General features: G+C 37.2%; 1 protein-coding gene across 2 annotated transcripts in view; it reads left to right on the top strand.

Annotated features, from left to right (window-relative positions):
* The window catches only part of LOC110454780 (dynein heavy chain 3, axonemal-like), a 54374-nt gene extending 33673 nt beyond the window's left edge, over window positions 1-20701 (top strand). Inside the window, exons 45-73 of one of the 2 annotated variants that reach the window (XM_021504483.1) lie at window positions 227-351; window positions 691-876; window positions 1041-1208; window positions 1806-1939; window positions 2492-2777; window positions 2950-3117; window positions 3470-3687; window positions 3962-4169; window positions 4315-4575; window positions 4777-4978; window positions 5151-5458; window positions 6051-6236; window positions 6469-6711; window positions 7061-7221; window positions 7490-7504; window positions 12156-12313; window positions 13038-13405; window positions 13717-13833; window positions 14323-14413; window positions 14763-14869; window positions 15128-15271; window positions 15912-16075; window positions 16618-16771; window positions 16940-17068; window positions 17268-17533; window positions 17648-17736; window positions 17882-18003; window positions 18150-18239; window positions 18677-20701. In XM_021504483.1, the coding sequence (XP_021360158.1) occupies window positions 227-351; window positions 691-876; window positions 1041-1208; window positions 1806-1939; window positions 2492-2777; window positions 2950-3117; window positions 3470-3687; window positions 3962-4169; window positions 4315-4575; window positions 4777-4978; window positions 5151-5458; window positions 6051-6236; window positions 6469-6711; window positions 7061-7221; window positions 7490-7504; window positions 12156-12313; window positions 13038-13405; window positions 13717-13833; window positions 14323-14413; window positions 14763-14869; window positions 15128-15271; window positions 15912-16075; window positions 16618-16771; window positions 16940-17068; window positions 17268-17533; window positions 17648-17736; window positions 17882-18003; window positions 18150-18239; window positions 18677-18883 (5075 nt within the window). In that variant the 3' untranslated portion in view covers window positions 18884-20701. The remainder of the gene's footprint in view (window positions 1-226; window positions 352-690; window positions 877-1040; window positions 1209-1805; window positions 1940-2491; window positions 2778-2949; window positions 3118-3469; window positions 3688-3961; window positions 4170-4314; window positions 4576-4776; window positions 4979-5150; window positions 5459-6050; window positions 6237-6468; window positions 6712-7060; window positions 7222-7489; window positions 7505-12155; window positions 12314-13037; window positions 13406-13716; window positions 13834-14322; window positions 14414-14762; window positions 14870-15127; window positions 15272-15911; window positions 16076-16617; window positions 16772-16939; window positions 17069-17267; window positions 17534-17647; window positions 17737-17881; window positions 18004-18149; window positions 18240-18676) is intronic. The other variant, XM_021504484.1, reaches the window with a different exon arrangement.
* The last annotated feature ends 1361 nt before the right edge of the window (window positions 20702-22062 follow it).

Genomic DNA, 22062 nt, shown 5'->3' with positions numbered 1-22062 from the left:
CTAGATTACCAATCTGGATAGTTCTCAGAGAAAATTGTGGAATAACTAGGATAAATTCATAAATTAATTACCTTTAACATAAATGATAGGTAAACATATTATTTTTGTCCAAAAAAAAAAGAAAATTTTGAGACTGTCTATGTAAAGTTTTAGGTAGAAATAGTTTAGTTCTCAGGCTTACTGGTGTGGGTTGTCTGTAGTTGACTTGTAAGTGGTTGTGTGACAGGTATCGGAGGCAGTGGTAGACAGAGTGCAGCTAAGCTGGCAACCTTCATGGCCGACTATGACATCTTTATGATTGAGATCACAAAGAATTACTCAAATAATGAGTGGCGGGAAGACATTAAAAGGGTGAGTATAGATGTCTTTGATTCAGCGTCCTGTGTTCTGTAAGAAGTTGATTAGAGTACCCAGTCTGAAAAATTCTTCACATTGTGTTTGCCAATCTTATGTTGTTTACTGGTATTTGGTTTTGTTTTGTACTTGATGCCAACAGATATCAGTACTTTTGCTTGTAGTCAATTTATCATAACCACGTCTTCTACCTTTTATAGGATTCAATTGATCAGGAACACATTGTGTCTAAATACTATCTTGTTTTTTGGAGTGTGCTTGTTGTACCAGCTCCTGGTGAAGGCAGACATGTTCTCTGTCTTTATGATTGCTTATGATGTGTTTTTGTTGTACCAGCTCCTGGTGAAGGCGGGATGTGAGAACAAGCCAATCACTTTCCTTTTTGCGGACACACAAATTAAAGATGAGTCATTCATGGAAGACATCAGTATGATCCTCAACACTGGGGATGTACCTAACATATTCCCTTCAGACGAGAAGGCAGAACTCATAGAGAAGATGCAGGGTGTAGCAAGGGCTGAGGTATGGTGTCAATGAGATAACAAAGCATGATAATGCTAGATCTTTCAGTGTACTTAATGTAGCAATTCAAATGATATATATAAAACCTCTATCAGTTGAAAATTGTTTTCTCAAATGTACAATATAGCATGCAGGTGATGAATTCTAAATGATTTCCTTTATAGGGGAAGAAGATGGATTCCACTCCTCTTGCCATGTATAACTACTTCATAGAGAAGGTGATGCAGAACCTGCACATTGTACTGGCTATGAGTCCTATAGGAGATGCATTTAGGAACAGGCTGAGGATGTTCCCTTCCCTCATCAACTGTTGTACCATTGATTGGTTCCAGGTAAGTGTGGTATATCACTATTGAGCTGTCTTTTATTGCATACAGAAACAATAAACACTAGAATGGGTAAAACATTTGATATAAAGTAAGATACTCCAGTCTTTATTTCACTATGGCAATTCTAAACTCTTAGAGAGATCACACTCAGAAAAAGGGCTTAACTATAAGGGGATCTATGGGTTAGTGACATGAAAATACGCTTTTACTCCAAAGTATGATCTTGGCAATTATAGGGACAAAACATAAATGCAACACAAGTGGCAAGAGATTATGCCTCTCATTGCCTTAATTCAAATAGAATGTATCAGTAACATTTACGACATCTAAGTACAAGGATTTCCTGAAAACTGAAATGCAAATTTGACGAGAATTGTGAGAATGAGTTTTTTTTAGTGTTGTCCGGTGTATGTCCTTTTTCTTTAAACACAATAGGTTTAGAATCACTTAAAGGGATATTGAGTAAGTTTGGCATTGATGAGCCCCTGACAAAGTGAATCGAATGATGAATAAATGAAGGGTATGGAAACCATGGGGACAGACTTGTGGGACACATAATGGGATGAGAAGAGACTATTGATTTATGTTGTATTTATTCAGCCGTGGCCCTCTGATGCTCTGGAGATGGTGGCCAATAAGTTCCTTGAGGAAGTGGAGCTAGAGGACCACATACGCAAGTCCTCCGTAGTCATGTGTAAACACTTCCATGAGAGTGTGCACCAGCTGTCCACCAGGTAATACAACTCCTGACAAATACAGGACCATGGTCCACAGATAGTATATAGCAAGTACCGCAAGGGTAGGTCACTCCTGACAAATAGCAAGTAACACAAGGACAGGTAACTCTTGAAAAATACAGGACCAAGCTTAAGGTCCACAGATAGTATAGCAAGTGACACAGGAGTTACCTGCCCCTGTGTCACTTGCTATACTATCTGTGGACCGTGGTCTCAGGTCAGTGACAAGCAGGATACAGAACTAGTCCTATGATAACCTCTTAGACACTCACATAAGACAATATCAGTTTGTATTCCATGATATCAACAGGCATTAAATACTTTGTTCATTAGTTTATAAACATGGGTTCAGTTTCATCTGAAAATATGGGTTCATCAAACTCCATGTCGTGGTTACAAACATTGTTTTTTATCTGTCTACAATGTATTAAATTCTGTCAAAATCAATAGTTTATTTCAGTTTGTATCATTGCACTAGAAAAAAAAAGCTTGAATGATACATTTTGTTTGAAAATGATCTTTATATGAATTGTTTTTTTCCCATTTCAGGTTCTTTGAGCAGTTGAGGAGACATAACTATGTGACCCCTACATCCTATCTGGAGCTTATCATGACATTTAAATCTCTGCTGGGTCTGAAGCGTGATGAGATCAGTACTCTTCGTAACCGCTACCTTGTTGGTTTGGAAAAACTGGACTTTGCAGCCTCACAGGTATCTGTGATGCAACAAGAACTTCGGGAACTTCAGCCAGAACTCATCAAAACATCAGCAGAGACAGAAAAATTGATGATAAAAATTGAACAAGATACAGTTGAAGTGGAGGCCAAGAAAGAGGTATGATCAAGACTGCTAATTGACTGAAATCTCCCAAGTTCTAGCTAAAATCCAAAATCCAAAATTCTTAAATGTTATAAAAACATAGGAACGTTTAAGTGTCATAATATGTAATCAAAAGCAGAATAATATTATCTTGAAATTGAGGAAAGGAATTCTATGAACATTGTAGGTGGTAGCTGCTGATGAGGCTGTAGCTAACGAGGCTGCTGCAGCTGCCCAGGCCATCAAGGACGAGTGTGAGAGTGAGCTAGCCGAGGCTATCCCTGCTCTGGAGGCTGCCATCTCTGCTCTCAACACACTCAAACCTGCCGACATCACACTTGTCAAGTCCATGAAGGTATAGCCACAAATCTATTTCTTGTTCCTGCCATGCTCACTGCTGTACATATATAGCTGTTTAAATTTGTTATCAAGTTAATAATGATTTGCCTATAATTATGCTAAGTATGTCTAAATAATGTATCATTAATTTTTATGTCACATATCTATATCAATAGCTAAAGACTTGTATATTAAACATTATGCCATGTCAGTATTGATAGTTATGATGATGCAGGGAATTATCAGGTCTGCTTAAAAATGTTAGCATCTAAAGATACCTGCTCCCTTTCAAAATTACTCAAGTAAACTATCAGTTAAGTAAACAACTTATTCAAGTTAATTTCAAATTTATATTTTGTGTTTGACAGAATCCACCACCTGCCGTGAAGTTGGTGATGGAATCTATTTGTGTGATGCTTGGTATGAAGTCTGAGAGAAAGCCTGACCCAAGTGGCTCAGGTAAAATGGTAGAGGACTACTGGGGACCTTCTCAAAAGGTTCTTAGTGACTTCAAGTTCCTGGACAGGCTTAAAACTTACGACAAGGACAACATACCTCCTGCTGTTATCAAGAAGATCAGAGAAAAGTAAGCAGCAATATTCTATGAACTAGTAACATACACATGTAGAATTATGTTTCTTTTTATGAAACATAATTAGCAGCCAGGTGTTTTCATGAATATTTTTGATAACTTGCAATAGCATGTTCATGATTAAGAAGAATATTATCATGAATTTGACTTTTGTTCTTGTGTAATTTCATGACCAATCTGAGTTGTACTTGTTATTTTGTAAGTATATTTCCAATCTTATTGTCATTGTGTAGATCGATATATGACCGATCTCATTGTTATTGTTTAGGTATATGACCAACCCGGAATTTGACCCTAACCTCATTAAGAACGCTTCCACTGCCTGTGAAGGGCTGTGTAGGTGGGTGAAGGCCATGGACATATATGATAGAGTGGCTAAAGTGGTTGCTCCAAAGAAGATCAAGCTACAAGGTGCAGAGACAGAGCTGGCCATTCAGATGGACAAACTCAACGAGAAACGTGCACAACTCAAACAGGTACTGTTTGGTTTTTATTCAAGTTTCTTCCTTTGCAGTGTCAACACATTCATATTATTAAATAGCTGTGTTTCAAATGCAATATAAATATATTGTTGCACTAATTTGTTTCTAAACTAAATTGTACCATTTTGATAACTTTCAGGTGACAGACAAACTGCAGGCTCTCAACGATGAGTTTGAGGAGATGACGCAGAAGAAAAAGGACTTGGAGGCAAATATTGACATTTGTGAAAAGAAGCTTGATCGTGCAGAGAAACTTATCGGTGGTCTTGGAGGAGAGAAAGAAAGATGGACCGAGGCTGCTCGTCTGCTGGGCGAGAAGTTCATCAACATCACTGGTGATGTGTTGTTGTCCTCCGGTGTGGTAGCCTATCTTGGAGCCTTCACAGTCTCATTCAGGAATGTAAGCTACTGTTTGTTTGTTAATTAGGGAAAACTGATATGTTATACCTTAACTGACTTTAGAGTATGACAAAAGATCGCTATAACATCCTAAAATTTGTGTCTATTAGCTGATATTGTTTCTGTTAAGCTCAGAAAGTGAGTCTAGTTAAAGGTATTACTGTGATTTTCCTTCTACAATGACTTTCATTTGAAATTTCAGGAAATCATCAAAGACTGGCATAATGCTTCAAAGACTAACGAAATTCCTTGCTCAGAGATTTTCTCGCTGAATGCTATATTAGGTGACCCAGTGAAGATTCGAGCATGGAACATTGCTGGTCTTCCAGTGGACTCCTTCAGTGTTGACAATGGTATCGTGGTGAGCAACTCCCGCAGGTGGCCTCTGCTGATTGATCCTCAAGGTAAATCTGGTTTTCTTTTGGTGTTAGATTTAGATTACTGTTAAATTTCCACCTGAAAAGTTAGAAAATCAAAGATCAATACTGGATATTTGGTAAACTGTATTGAGTACTACCATGTTAGAATATGTTTGATAGGCATTACTTTTAAAATCAAAATATTTTCCTGTAATAGGTCAGGCCAACAAATGGGTGAAAGCAATGGAGAAGGACAATAAACTGGGAATCATCAAACTGTCTGACACCAACTATCTGAGAACCCTGGAGAATGCTATCCAATTTGGTACACCAGTCCTACTGGAGAATGTTGCAGAGGAGCTTGACCCAATCCTAGATTCCATTTTACAGAAACTGACATTTAAACAACAAGGTGTAGAGTACATACGTCTAGGAGACAGTGTTATAGAATACTCACAAGACTTCAAGCTCTACATCACTTCTAGACTGAGGAACCCACACTACCTTCCTGAGGTGTCCGTTAAGGTAAGACATCACTACCTTCTTTAACCAGTAGATTTGCTAATAAACATTTTAGTCACCTCCTCCCTGAAGTGCTGGTAAATGGTGTGACTCACTACCTCCCTGAGGTGTCGGTAATGGTGAGATGCCGCTACCTCCTTGAGCTGTGGGTAAAGGTGAGAATTCACTACCTCCTTGAGGTGTCAGTAAAGTTGAGATGTCACTACCTCACTGAGGTGTGGGTTAAGGTGAGAAGTCACTAACTCCCTGAGGTGTCAGTAAAGGTACGACACCACTACCTCCTTGAGGTGTCAGTAAAGTTGAGATGCCACTACCTCATTGAGGTGTGGGTAAAGGTGAGAAGTCACTAACTCCCTGAGGTGTCGGTAAAAATAAGATGCCACTACCTCCCTGAGGTGTCAGTAAAATTGAGAAGTCATTACCTCCCTGAGGTGTCGGTAAAGGTACGACACCACTACCGCCTTGAGGTGTCAGTAAAGTTGAGATGCCACTACCTCACTGAGGTGTGGGTAAAGGTGTGAAGTCACTTCCTCCTTGAAGTTTTCTTACCGGTGACAGGATTGGTGTAACATTAAAGTGCCCTTTTGTGTTACAGGTGTGTCTGGTAAACTTCATGATCACACCACAAGGACTGGAGGACCAGCTTCTGGGTATTGTGGCAGCCAAGGAGAAACCACAGCTAGAGGAAAAGAAAAACGTTCTTATCCTTGAGAGTGCCCAAAACAAGAAGCAACTCAAGGAGATTGAAGACAAGATTCTGGAGGTCCTATCATCATCACAGGTACATACACAGTTCTGTGAAATAGGAAAGTTGACCATTTCAGGAAAGTTTGAAGATAGTTTCAAGATATGATCCACTCCTTTTTTCAGTTTTTAGTAGATAACAAGGTAAGTAAGTACTTAATATGATATGGAAATGAAAAAGAAGGCAGAAGAAACATATTATTTTTTTTTTTTACATTACACGAGAAAACACACTGTACCTGCATTATAGTTCGGTATGTCTTTTGTAGGGGAACATTCTGGAGGATGAGACGGCCATTAAAGTTCTATCTTCATCCAAAGTTTTGTCAGAAGAGATCTCAGCCAAGCAGGAAATAGCAGCCAAGACAGAACTGGAGATAGATCAGACCAGGAATGGTTACAAGCCTGTAGCTGTGCACTCGTCCATCCTGTTCTTCTGTATATCTGACCTTGCCAACATTGAGCCTATGTACCAGTACTCACTTACATGGTTCATCAATCTTTACCTACAGGTGAATACCATCCGCCATCAAATCCATCACTTTTTGTTGGCTTAATTTTTTGCCGATATAGTACATATTTTTTTACATTCTGCTTCACCAAAAGCTTTCTTTTACAACTGGTAAGATGTTCAAATGATTTATTTCCAGTAGCTGAATTTAAAACTTACACAGCTGACCTAATTGTTGCAAGATTTTAAAGAAAGGTTCCAAATACATCCTTGTTGTACACATTGTAGATATCTATTGTTTTTGGTGAATTATTTAGAAAGTTGTGCTAGGTATGAAATAGTACAGATAAAGTAGAACTGCTAGCATGAAACAACATCTATTGAATTGTTCTTCATTTGCTTCGTTTCAGTCTATTTTAAACAGTTCACCTTCCAATGAGCTAGACGAGCGAATCTTCAACCTGAATGACCACTTTACCAACAGTATTTACCGCAATGTGTGTCGCTCCCTGTTTGAGAAGGACAAACTGCTGTTCTCCTTTGTACTTTGTGTGGGCATCATGAAGGGCCAGTAAGTATTGTACTGGTGCTACTCCCCGGTACTCTCTAGCCTCTGTAATTCTCGTCAGTGTTACACAGAAAATATTTGTCAAGTATCCCATGTTTGTTGTAAGTAACTATCTGTGTGTTCACATAATTGTTAGAAAGATGATGCTTCAAATTTTGATTGCAATGTTTTATTTGTCAAAAGTATTCGATTTAAATGATTGTTACTAAGTGAAGTCAAATAATGTAATTACTATCCACATGATCATTTGCTGTTGATGCACCTGTTTCAGGTTTAATGCCCGAGTGTAAGAATTATCTGTGTATATAGATACTTGTAATTAGCTCAACTCTGCAAGCTGCAACTCCTGATATCATCAATCAAATATCATGTTGAAATACGGCAATAAACTGATGTCACAGTGTCACTTTATCAGAGATGTCACTTTTTAGCCTTTTGGATGAATTCAGCCTTTTTTAAGAATTTTAGTGTAATAGAAACTTTTGATTTTTCTCAGAGAAAAATTTCAGAATCAAATATTCAGCCATTTTGCTTGTAAGGCAATAGCGCCCGTCTGTGGTGATTAGTGAACAGTATTTGGTTGAGGATATTATTCACGGAGTTGCCTATACTGTAATGACTTATATTCTGTCTTTAAAGAGAAAACACTTTATTTAGAGACTACAAAATATCTCATTGCATGAACAAGTCTACGATATAATAGATGGTATTAAACTGACAGTTATATTCAATGTTCATCTCATCAATTTCATTATTTTTTTATATTTTATTTTACAATTTAAAATACTGAAACAATTAACAAAATTACTACCTGTTTATATTGCAATGAGATGATAGTGTTAGCATGCTAGAATAAACCTAGTGTAGTGTATACCTAGTGTATGTCCCTGTACTACGTGTCAGCAGTAGGTAGTGTATACCTAGTGTATGTCCCTGTACTACGTGTCAGCAGTAGGTAGTATATACCTAGTGTATGTCCCTGTACTACGTGTCAGCAGTAGGTAGTATATACCTAGTGTATGTTCCTGTACTACGTGTCAGCAGTAGGTAGTATATACCTAGTGTATGTTCCTGTACTACGTGTCAGCAGTAGGTAGTGTATACCTAGTGTATGTTCCTGTACTACGTGTCAGCAGTAGGTAGTGTATACCTAGTGTATGTTCCTGTACTACGTGTCAGCAGTAGGTAGTGTATACCTAGTGTATGTTCCTGTACTACGTGTCAGCAGTAGGTAGTGTATACCTAGTGTATGTTCCTGTACTACGTGTCAGCAGTAGGTAGTGTATACCTAGTGTATGTTCCTGTACTACGTGTCAGCAGTAGGTAGTGTATACCTAGTGTATGTTCCTGTACTACGTGTCAGCAGTAGGTAGTGTATACCTAGTGTATGTTCCTGTACTACGTGTCAGCAGTAGGTAGTGTATACCTAGTGTATGTTCCTGTACTACGTGTCAGCAGTAGGTAGTGTATACCTAGTGTATGTTCCTGTACTACGTGTCAGCAGTAGGTAGTGTATACCTAGTGTATGTTCCTGTACTACGTGTCAGCAGTAGGTAGTGTATACCTAGTGTATGTTCCTGTACTACGTGTCAGCAGTAGGTAGTGTATACCTAGTGTATGTTCCTGTACTACGTGTCAGCAGTAGGTAGTGTATACCTAGTGTATGTTCCTGTACTACGTGTCAGCAGTAGGTAGTGTATACCTAGTGTATGTTCCTGTACTACGTGTCAGCAGTAGGTAGTGTATACCTAGTGTATGTTCCTGTACTACGTGTCAGCAGTAGGTAGTGTATACCTAGTGTATGTTCCTGTACTACGTGTCAGCAGTAGGTAGTGTATACCTAGTGTATGTTCCTGTACTACGTGTCAGCAGTAGGTAGTGTATACCTAGTGTATGTTCCTGTACTACGTGTCAGCAGTAGGTAGTGTATACCTAGTGTATGTTCCTGTACTACGTGTCAGCAGTAGGTAGTGTATACCTAGTGTATGTTCCTGTACTACGTGTCAGCAGTAGGTAGTGTATACCTAGTGTATGTTCCTGTACTACGTGTCAGCAGTAGGTAGTGTATACCTAGTGTATGTTCCTGTACTACGTGTCAGCAGTAGGTAGTGTATACCTAGTGTATGTTCCTGTACTACGTGTCAGCAGTAGGTAGTGTATACCTAGTGTATGTTCCTGTACTACGTGTCAGCAGTAGGTAGTGTATACCTAGTGTATGTTCCTGTACTACGTGTCAGCAGTAGGTAGTGTATACCTAGTGTATGTTCCTGTACTACGTGTCAGCAGTAGGTAGTGTATACCTAGTGTATGTTCCTGTACTACGTGTCAGCAGTAGGTAGTGTATACCTAGTGTATGTTCCTGTACTACGTGTCAGCAGTAGGTAGTGTATACCTAGTGTATGTTCCTGTACTACGTGTCAGCAGTAGGTAGTGTATACCTAGTGTATGTTCCTGTACTACGTGTCAGCAGTAGGTAGTGTATACCTAGTGTATGTTCCTGTACTACGTGTCAGCAGTAGGTAGTGTATACCTAGTGTATGTTCCTGTACTACGTGTCAGCAGTAGGTAGTGTATACCTAGTGTATGTTCCTGTACTACGTGTCAGCAGTAGGTAATATATACCTAGTGTATGTTCCTGTACTACGTGTCAGCAGTAGGTAGTATATACCTAGTGTATGTTCCTGTACTACGTGTCAGCAGTAGGTAGTGTATACCTAGTGTATGTTACTGGCATTGAGGAAAATTTATTTTTTATGTAATAATTGTCAAAAGCAGAATATTTTCAAATTTGATTTAAATTTGAGATCTTTGATTTGTCCAGGCACTGCTTTATGGGCAGAGTAAATGTAATAGAATTGTGTTAATATGTTGTTCACAATCTCAACCCTGAGAGAGCAAGTTATATGTGACACAGACTGCAGAGGTATCAGATAGTTGTTGTGTAGCTACAATAATGTGATAGTTAGACTTGTTAGTGGTGAAATCTATCACATCGTACCATTATAAAAGTCCATCAAACATACAAGGCAGGCTAGCAATGAAACATCAGATTTGTTTTACAGGAAACAGAAGTAACAGTTAGCAGAGGCTGTTTAGTCGTTGGTTATTCTGAAATTAAATTTAAAAGGTTCATATAAAACCTCACAAGGCATGGTTGCAAATTTGCGAATTTTATACCTGCAAAAATTAACAACTATATGGTATAGGGGAAAAAAAGGTAATGTTACCATTGATAAGATATCACCTTTCATTTAGGTGATCTAATGTAACAATTACTAAAGGTTGTTTGACCTTGTATATGGTGATCAAGGTCATATGACCTGGTACCAAACTACTGGTACTAATGGCACTTACTGGCTTACTCTAGATATAGTGCAGAGGGCATTTCAGTACTAGCAACAATGTTATAGCTTTATTAAATTGATCACTTGGTTTAAATATTTATTCATTGTACTCAGTAAAAGGTGCTGTAGATATTCTGTATTTATTGTAAACTCAGTAAAAAGTGCTGTAGATATTTTGTATTTACTGTATACTCAGTAAAAAGTGCTGTAGATATTCTGTATTTATTTACTGTAAACTCAGTAAAAAGTGCTGCAGATATTCTGTATTTACTGTATACTCAGTAAAAAGTGCTGTAGATATTTTGTATTTACTGTATACTCAGTAAAAAGTGCTGTAGATATTCTGTATTTACTGTATACTCAGTAAAAAGTGCTGTAGATATTCTGTATTTACTGTACAGAAACCTAATAGAATTGAGTATTAACTTTTGCTTATAGTGCCAATGTACAATGTACTCACTGCTTCGATATATGCAAGAAATATTCATGTAATGTAAAAACATATTTATTTCAATTTTATTTTAACTATTCCTAAAATTAAAGGATCCTTGTACCACTGCCAAAAACTATAACTTCACTTTGGAAACTGGTTTTTTTTTCAGCATGGCTATAGCTTTGATAAATCTTTTCTGAAAAGAAAACTTTCCTTTCAGGACTTTTATGAAAACATAAAAAATAAATTGGACATACCTGGTCAACGGAAGTGTTCTTGCCCAGCTGTGTTACAGTTATATTCAAAACAAAATTAAGGGGTGGTTACTGTACAACGGAGGGGGAAACCCCAGTGCAGTGGGACAGGGATCCTTAATGCTATATTGTGGTTTTGTTACATCAGAATATAATATGTGTCTTGTCGTATTAGATAGATACATCAGCTTTGTGTGGCCTCCACAATTTCGTATGGGAAATTCCTTGATATGTAGTTGTTTTGGGTATCCAAAGGTCAAAGGTCAGCATTCATGACAACAAATTTAGTTTCTTTTAAAATACATGCTACCTTGTCACTCATGGTGTAATGAGAAAAAAAATCATTCTTTCATATATCCTTTTAATATCAGTTTTATCAACAACACAAAGTTAACTCTAGGAAATGTTTTAAAATGAGAAAACTTTGTATAAAAAAATAATTAGTTTATAGATCAATCAGTGTTGTCAATGAAAAGTGCAAGGACCTGAAACAAAACTTTTGAAAGATCTAAAAATATTCTTGTTTCGTACAGAATTCTCACTTCACATTGTAGTGTTTAGTAAGGTATTCATGAGTACTCCAGATGATTTTGAAGTGGTCTTTTCTTCATTTAAATGAATAATAAATAGTTTATTTAAAGGGAGATGGATGGTTAATGAAAGTTACTAGGAGCCACCATTAAACACTTAAATTTTGCAAATGCTTCATTTTCATTATTTTTGGGATTATATATAAATTTGCTTACATTGTAAATATCAATGTTATTTCTTTAATTTGTTTGCTTGTGTGAGATTTTTAATTGCTTCTTTTAAGTTAGAAGCATACCCTTCATCCCCGAAATATTTTATTATTACAATTTGTGTTATTGGACTTGACTTCATTGTGTAAATTGTCTTCACTTACAGAGGTAGGGTGGATGAGGATGTGTGGCGTTTCCTTTTGACCGGAGGAGTGGCCTTGGAGAACCCACATCCTAACCCAGCCCCAGAGTGGCTTGGAGAAAAATCGTGGGGAGAGCTTGTCCGGGCTAGTAAATTACCTAACATGAAAGGCCTCTTCCAACGTAAGTGTGTCACTGTGGCTTCTAATGATAAAATACTGATATGATGACAAGGCTTGATCAACAGTGACAGTGTGGTAGTGTGGATATACATGTTCACTGTTTTAGCTGTAGTAATGATGTGATACTGTACATCTTAGATTCCTGATTTATTACATGTTTGAACTAATTCTAAATAGTGGTACGTATATGTATGATTTGTGTGGTAGGTGATTTGTACTCTGTATCAGAATCATTGTTGGCTTTTCTTTACTTGGTTTTGTGTGGTCCTGTTCTTATGTGTATCACACTTCTGCTCCATTGCTCTATCACCTCGCATTTCATTTTATTGTAATAAAACTGTAAGTACAAATGTATTCACTACACAGAATGTCTCATTTTGTATTTCAGGGTTGTTAATCCAACATCAAGTTGGCGTTTACTATAAACAGAAATTCTTTGTCTTCACGCCACTGGTATCTTTTTGTTTGCGAGTTTAAGAAACTTATATTTTTCAGTGCAAAAACGCCTGAAACTAGTTTGATTTCAGGGTACCACATACACCTAATATTAATGGACGAAAGTAGTTCATCTTGCAGAAGCAGCAATGTCTCACAGACATGGTCAAAGTTTGTTCATGTCGTTTCAATATATATCATAATAGGGCAACTAGCACTTTTTAATCTTTCATTTTCTACATAAATCATTGCTTGGCATCCTAAGAAGATTAATTGTGATTTCTTTACAGATGTGAGAGATAACATTGGAGAATGGAAAAAGATGTATGACTCCCCAACCCCACAGAACCACAAGTACCCAAGTCCCTACGACACCCTTAGAGGCATGTTAAAAATGGTGGTGTTAAGATGTCTGAGGCCCGACAAGATCATTCCCGCTGTACAGAATTTCATTGTGGAAAATCTGGGCCAGTCTTACATTGAACCTCCAACCTTTGACCTGGCAGGGTCATTCAGAGACTCAAATTGTTGTGCACCTCTGATCTTTGTGTTATCACCAGGAGCTGATCCCATGATGGCACTGCTCAAGTTTGGTGAGAGTAAAGGCTACTCTACAGCAGCTGGTACCATCCAGACGATTTCCCTTGGTCAGGGCCAGGTAAGGGGGCTAAGGAAATAACTTCTAAACGTGTCGGTGATTGATACATTGTTGAATGGTCATACATGTCAACTATTGTACCTGTTACCATGTTAGAAATCATCTTGATATTCATAATCACAAAAATATATTCCCTGTTTGAATGTTTTAAGGAAAATATTTAAAATATGTTTGATTTTGTGGAGGACTCTTTTCACAAAATACTGGAAAAATACATATCTCATGAGACGTTAATCATTCAAATGATACAATAAGCTTCTCACTGGAGTAAATACACACAACCTTCAACCGTATATATCTACTTGTTTTAGGGTCCAATAGCAGCAGGTATGATTGATGCAGCAATAAAGAATGGGTCGTGGGTGGTACTACAGAACTGCCATCTGGCCACCAGTTGGATGCCCAAGCTGGAGAAGATCTGTGAGGAGGTAAGTTAGGGAAAGGGTTGTCTGCACAGGTCTGGAAATTTAATTAGAAGTTTTTACTGCGCAACTAAAAAAGGAAACATTGATGTGCCTTGATAATTTAAGAAAGAAAATGTTCAAACATACTTCGTTTCAGAATCTAGAGTAGGGTTTACCCCAAAATAAGCTTCACTATCAAAAAACACTAACGAAGCATAAAATCAAAAATCTTCAAAGAATGACATTGACCAACTTACAACAACCGGGGGTAAAGGTGTGGATACATGGGTCCACAATTCTTCAGCCTGATCAGCACTTTGATGTGGTACCTGGTATCTTCAGTGAGGGATTGTTTTTTGGGGGTAACAGTGTAAACTAAAAGTGAACAGAAAACTTCTAATACAATATCTGGTTTAGAAAGTGAGACTTTAAACAACATTTCTGCTGATCTAAGTGATTTGTATTTCACTTATCATGAAGTCATCTGTAAAATGTATTATATAAACTTTTCAGGTGATTATACCAGAGGAGACAAACAAGGATTTCCGTCTATGGCTGACCAGCTACCCATCCGATGAGTTCCCTGTATCTATCCTACAGAACGGTAGGTCATCTTCTACAAAGCTCTGATGTGTTAGTAAATAAACACCTCCGTATTACACCATTGTCTGATGTAAAGCTTAGTAAATAAACACCTCCGTATTACACCATTGTCTGATGTAAAGCTTAGTAAATAAACACCTCCGTATTACACCATTGTCTGATGTAAAGCTTAGTAAATAAACACCTCCGTATTACACCATTGTCTGATGTAAAGCTTAGTAAATAAACACCTCCGTATTACACCATTGTCTGATGTAAAGCTTAGTAAATAAACACCTCCGTATTACATCATTGTCTGATGTATACTATCCAGGTACCATCCAGGTACACTTTCTTGTTTTACCTTGTAGGTGTGAAGATGACCAATGAGCCTCCCAAGGGACTGAGAGCCAATCTTCTGCGGTCCTACCTCAATGATCCCATATCCGACGCCACCTTCTTTGATGGTTGTAATAAGGTTGGTATCCAATCTGGCAGTTTCACTTTCTTTTTCATTTTGTTATTTTTAGATAAATGATACAATGGTGGGATTTGATAGAAATTTTGTAGAGATTGACATAGATATAGTGACTGTATCATATGATAAAATTATGTATAATTCACTGATTGTTGATTAGAACTCACTAGATATATAGATATAAACAAATAGTTAAAGGGTAAGTAGATTTGTTAAAATTTGATTCTGTATTTACTCACCTGTTGTTGTTGATTACAGCCTGTAAAATTCCACAAGATGTTGTTCGGGCTGTCATTCTTCCATGCCATGGTACAGGAGCGCAGAAAGTTTGGTCCCCTTGGATGGAATATTCCATATGAATTCAAGGAATCTGATCTCCGTATCAGTCTCAGGCAGATGTTGGTATGTTTTTTTAGTAAGATGTAGCTGTAAACTGAACATTCCCAGAAAAGATGGCTATTGGGTTAAGATAATGGGTTGTAATTGTTGTGAGAGAACGTGGACTGTCCAGTGAGGCTATATATCCCACTATAAAACCAAAGCTGTAGAAGGTCAAAAGTTTCAAAAGATAAAAAATTAATTTGTAAGTTTTGTACATAGAAATTCATTAAACTGACTAAGTTAATCTTGAAAACTTTTTGGTAACATGTTTAGTTTCACTAATTCAGAACACTTGTGTGTCCTAACTGTTGAACTTCATATGTGTTGGATGAAGTTTTGAAAATTAAAAAATTTCGTAGATGTCTACCAAAAACTTAAAAAATGACTGGCAGTAGATTTCAATGAAGTATTACGAAATAACACCAAATGTTTGGAGATATTTGAGGTTTCAACATGTTTGTTGTAAACAGTTGTAACTCTAAACTTTTAGATGTTATTTAGTAGCCTATATGAGGTTGGTATATGATGTTGAGTGGTGGTGTTTTAGATGTTAGTAAGTAGCCTATATGAGGTTGGTATATAATGTTGAGTGGTGTTGTTTCAGATGTTATTTAGTAGCCTATATGAGGTTGGTATATGATGTTGAGTGGTGTTGTTTTAGATGTTCCTGAATGATTACGAGGAGCTGCCCCTGCCTGCTCTTACATATCTGACTGGTCAATGTAACTACGGCGGCCGTGTAACTGATGACAAGGACCGACGACTACTCGTCTCCATCCTCTCCATCTTCTTCACAGAGCAAATAATTACCAACAAGGACTACAAGTATGTGGTTACTTTATTGTCCTCGCAAGGAAATTGGTTTCCAGCTCAATACTAGCCTGGTCCTGTTAATGCTTTATTGCTGTAGCATCCCTGGTTATTATCATGGCTATTGTATTGTAAAGATGTCTTGTTTGTTGGACTTATCAGTTCTCATACAAAAGTAGCATTTATATTTCATGGAATTTGAAAAATAACAAACTATACATGTATGCGAGGTGTGATGCCAAAGTGAACAGTCAGAGAATTTGGATCAAACATATGTTGTACTCTGATGCCTTTGTTGTGCTGATGAAAGATTGATACGAAAGATCCAACATAGGCAAAATGCAAAGTGGTTTACTAATGCAGAGTGGTTTACTAATACAGAGTGGTTTACTAATACATGTTCTGATATTCTGTTGGATTTCTTTGGTTTAATATCCTGTTTCTCTGTCTGAAAGACACTTGGGATTGATAGATTTAAATACAGTACAGGTGATTTTACCATCCTAGCTTGTAAAGCAAAAGTTGACAGTGTTATACAAGGTGAGATTGTGTTGTAGGTTTTCCCCGAGTGGACTGTACTTTGCCCCAGAGGAAGGTGAACATCAGACCTACATTGATTACATTAGGACCCTGCCCATTAACCCTAATCCTGAGGTATTTGGGCTGCATGAGAACGCAGACATCAGCAAGGACAACCAGGAAACTCAACTGGTAGGCATTTATAAACTTTGACAGGCATTGCTTCCTTTCCATTTATTTTGAAAAACCTGGAAATCAACTATTCCTTTTAGCAATTTCATTTAAAAAATGTGATTATTGGCTGCAAAGCAATCTTGTTTCTTTTGTTTCCTTTTCACGTTCTGTTTTTCTTTCTTTCAGTTATTTGACAACATCTTGCTTACTCTGCCAAGACAGCAAAGCAAGGGAGGTAAATCCACCGGCTCAGTCATCCAGGAACTATCGGTTGATATCCTCAGCAAGTTGCCCCCAGATTTTGACTTAGAATTTGTAAGTGAACCGAATGAATTATGCAGTATTTTCTTCAGAGAACAAATATCATTTTAACATTATCTCTCTTAACGTATTAAAATGAAACTTTTCTTGCTGGAGTCTTTGAAGCCATAGTGACAAGTGTATTGACAGAGTTTAGAAAGTTTATAAACATGTACAAGTAGGCTATTGTAAAGTATGCTTCTCTGTCCTACAGGTGATTAAAAAGTATCCTGTTGTGTACGACGAGTCAATGAACACTGTACTGAGACAGGAGCTCATCCGCTTCAATCGTCTGACGAAGGTGGTACGCATCTCGCTGATCAATCTACAGAAAGCCATTAAGGGATTGGTGCTCATGTCCTCAGAACTGGAGGAGGTGTTCCAGAGTATGCTCAACGGCAAGGTACCAACAGTGTGGGCCTCCAAGTCCTACCCATCACTGAAACCCTTGGGTAGTTACATCAACGACCTTCTGGCCAGGTACAGAATAATAATCATCATCACCATACTACATAGGAACATTTAGAAGTTTGTAGATTATGTATGATATGTAGTACTATGTAATTTTAATACCCTGTGATTTTCTTCCTACAGATTGAAATTTTTCAATGACTGGATACAAGAGGGTATTCCTGCAACATTCTGGCTTTCTGGTTTCTACTTCACTCAGTCCTTCCTCACAGGTATATGACTTTTAGTGTCTATAAATCAGAAAACTGTTTTATGATTTTACACAGACTTATATTGAACTAACACTGGCTAGTCTCTGTCAACTGTAGCCCTGTCCATGATTTTACAGACTTTAATACTGGCTGCTTTCTGTCGTAGGTGTGTCCCAGAACTATGCAAGGAAATACACCATTCCTATTGATGCTGTTGGTTTTGAGTTTGAAGTGACGAAGGAAGAGAAGGAAATGACTGAAAAACCTGAGAATGGAGCTTTTGTTTATGTAAGGCTACATGACATAATCTATTATTTCTAAACCTTAGTTTCTCTGATGTTTTTAATCCAGAAAGATAAACAAGATGTTAATTAAAGTGACCTATGCATAGAAAAGATTGTTGAATTAAAGATTTTGTTTATCTTCAATTGCAGGGTTTGTTCTTAGAAGGAAGTCGTTGGGATCGAGACAAGATGGTATTAGGAGAATCCCTACCAAAGATCCTTTTCGACACAATGCCAGTGGTATCCTTTTGAAATCAAACAAATTTTAATGACATCCTGCGTCATTTAATTATTTACAGTTAACCTTTCAACTGTGAACCTGTGTCCACTGGAAACCAGACTTTCTCCTAGGTGTCGCTGAATATAGCTATTACGTAAAATTTACATTTTCTCTATATTCATATCAGCTCTAGACTTTGTTGGGAGATTAACAGCAATCATATGACACTGGTAAGATTCACCTTTAACAGCTAGGAAAGAAACAAATTAGGTAAAGGAAAGTTAAGTATTACAGTGGTGGCGCCATAGGTCCTAAAAAAGGAAAGTTAAGTATTACAGTGGTGGCGCCATAGGTCCTAAAAAAGAAGAGTGCTGATTCTCATGATCAGAATTTAAATGGTAAGGTTGTAAGAAAGCTGCTGAAAACAAAATGTATTTTCTTTAACCAAAACTTTCAGATCTGGCTGAAACCCAAACGTATGGACCAGTTTGCCAAGAACAAGACTTACTCATGTCCTGTGTACAAGACGAGTGCCAGGCGAGGTGTACTATCCACCACTGGACACTCCACCAACTTTGTCATGTTTATAGAGCTGTTGTCAGACAAGGAGCCAGATCATTGGATCAATCGTGGTGTAGCTGGCCTGTGTCAGCTGGATGACTAATGTGTGTACCACCCTACCAGCCTTGATACAGGGGCTGGAAGACCTTTTATGTTTCTATGTATACTGCTGACAGTCTTGATTTTCTTGTTTTTAACAAAACTATGAAACATATACTGCTGATAACTTTGAAAAATATGTTAACTATTTTGATACAGTGTATATCACTTAATTGTGTCATTTTATTCTACCCTTGATACCTAACATTCCATGTGTGATTAGACTGTGATTGATTTTATATGTAGTACCTACTACTGCTGATGTAATTACTTGACCGTAAAGAAAGAAGAGCTGCACTGTGATACAACCCTAAGATAGACTGTGTGTACTAACATGTAGCCCAGAGAGAGGCTACATCAACTGTGATATAAGTCAGGGAGAGGCTTTAACCCAAAGAGAGGCTATGAAGACTATGATGTAACCCAGAATGAGGCTACACAAACTGTGATAAAAGCCAGAAAGCAGCTTTGGATGTTGAGATGTAATGAAGAGAGAAGCTGCATTGTACATGAAGTGTAATATAAGTTGTAGAGTAGGCCAAGGAGGATTTGTTTTCAGACACATTTTACATCATGTCTTGATTTTTTGCTTTATTATTGTTGACTGGAAATGAACTTGACTATATATTTTAAGAGATATTATATCAAGTTGTCCTATTTCCTTGAAGCAATTTGGACATACAAGTTTATACAGTACCACCAATAATGATATGTGCCTTGATTGATCTTGTAGCATTCAAATTTTTAAGCATTTATTTTTATTTGTTGTTTTGTAAACATTTTTGTGATGTTTTTTTGTAGCATGCCATAATATATAGCTCTTTGAGCATGCCATATATTCTCCTGTGCTAAGTCTGTACTTCTACATGTATATAGCTTTGTAGTGTTTGTGTGTCATTGGTACAATCTGTTGGTTCTTTGAGCTCCGGCATATTTACATACATACACTTTATATATTAGCATAATCCTCGTCAATAGATGTTAATTTTTGTATGATATAATGTAATAAGACAGTTTGATCCGTCCAGTAACTATATATTTATCATTGTGTCATTTTCATATATTTGAGTCAGACAGTGTTTCATTCATTTTGTATATTCACCATTATATATCCTGTCAATGATGAAAATTCAGGGGTTGGGTGGGGTGGGGTGGGGTAGCTGTGTGTTGAGTTTGCCAGTATGTAGTGTGTAAATATCGTGTTATGTATCTGCCCTAATGATAACAGATTTAACTCCGTCCTGTGTATGTTATATCTGCCCTCGTGATAACAGACTTAACTCTGTCCTATCAGTTCTATATTTTTTTTTAATACAATACAAATATTTACACCAACTTTACAATGTAAGGTACATGTATAATTTACTCTGTCGGTGACAAATCTTCTCTAATGCATAGTATTTAATATTGGTGTTTGTAAAACTAAACACAAAACAGTTGCAAAATTGTGGCTGATAAATTAAGTTTGAAGCATTAAATGTGAAGGGTAAAGCAGGGTTAGATCATTTATAGTGAGGAGCAAAACTATTTCATAAATATTCTACAAAGATATTGCCACAGGGTGCCACTTATAATTTTATTTAACTGCTTATTAAACAGTTGACTGTAAAATAAGACAAAATGATATGCTGAAGTAAAGCCTTTTATATATAAGTTTGCATCAGGTGTGCCAAACCTAGGGATGTTTTTGTCCCCAGCTCCCATTGTGATCATACAGGAAGTGGCCTGATCCACTAAAGCTGCTGACTTGTTTATCATCTATCAACACTTTGTGTATATACTTCTGTTGGCTGTGTATCACAATAAATTATTTTGTATGGTTGATTTTCTTTGAGTTTATTTTTAGCTCACCTGGCACAAAGTGCCAAGTGAGCCTATGCCATGTTTAAGTTTGTTCAAATGAATGACCTTCACCAATATTCAAGGTCACAGGGGTTAAATATGTTAAAAATATGTTAAACAACTTCTTCTCAATAACCAAAATGCCCAGGGTGGTTGAGCATGCTGATATGAAAGGCTACAAAGTTTGTTCAAATAAATGACCTTCACCAATATTCAAGGTCACAGGGGTTAAATATGTTAAAAACTTTAAACAACTTCTTCTGAATAACCAAAATGCCCAGGGTGGTTGAGCATGCTGATATGACAGGCTACAAAGTTTGTTCAAATGAATGACATTCACCCATATTCAAGGTCACAGGGGTCAAATATGTTAAAAACTTTGAACAACTTCTTCTGAATAACCAAAAACGCCAAGGGTGATGATATTTGGCCAGTAGCATGCTGAGATGAAGGGCTACAAAGTTTGTTCAAATGAATGACCTTCACCCATATTCAAGGTCACAGGGGTCAAATATGTTAAAAACTTTAAACAACTTCTTCTGAATAACCAAAATGCCCAGGGTGATGATATTTAGTCAGTAGCATACTAGGATCAAGGGCTACCAAGTTTGTTTAAATGTATGACCTTGAATCATATTCAAGGTCACAAGGAGCAAATATGTTCAAAATATTTAAACAACTTGTTCTGAATAACCAAAAGGCTCAGGATGTTGATATTTAGTCAGTAGCATGCTGGGATCAAGGACTACTATGTTTGTTAAAGTGAATGACTTTGACTTATATTCAAGGTCACAGGGGTCAAATTTGTTTAAAATCTTTAAACGACCTCTTCTGAATAACCATGAGTCCCAGGATGTTGATACTTTGCAAGTTGCATCCTGAGATGAAAGGCTATAAAATTTGTTCAACATAATGACTTCGTTCTACTTTCAATCACAGGGGTGAAATGTTTTTAAAAAAATTAACAGGGTCTTTTGAATGAATTTTAATGATAAATACTGATATTTTGCCTGTAGCTTTATTTTAGATCACTTTTAAGGTTACAAGTGTGTGATTTATACCAGGTGAGCGATGCAGGCCCATTGGGCCTCTTGTCATTGAGAACAGATTTCTGCAGATCAGCATCGCATGTCACACATAACTCCATTTATTGACAAGGGTTCTCAAATTGTTGACTTAAAAATGCTCAATTTGTTGACTAAGGGAGACTCTCCTTGTTGACTGAATTTGTTGCCTGAGGATATTACCCCCATTTGTTGACTGTGGGGGGACTCCATTTGTTGACTGTGGGGGGACTCCATTTGTTGACTGTGGGGGGACTCCATTTGTTGACTGTGGGGG

The sequence above is a fragment of the Mizuhopecten yessoensis genome, unplaced genomic scaffold (genome assembly GCF_002113885.1).
Source record: "Mizuhopecten yessoensis strain PY_sf001 unplaced genomic scaffold, ASM211388v2 scaffold8057, whole genome shotgun sequence".
NCBI classification, from domain to species: domain Eukaryota; kingdom Metazoa; phylum Mollusca; class Bivalvia; order Pectinida; family Pectinidae; genus Mizuhopecten; species Mizuhopecten yessoensis.
The sequence above is the reverse complement of the archived record's forward strand: the minus strand, read 5'-3'. Positions and strand labels throughout refer to the sequence as shown.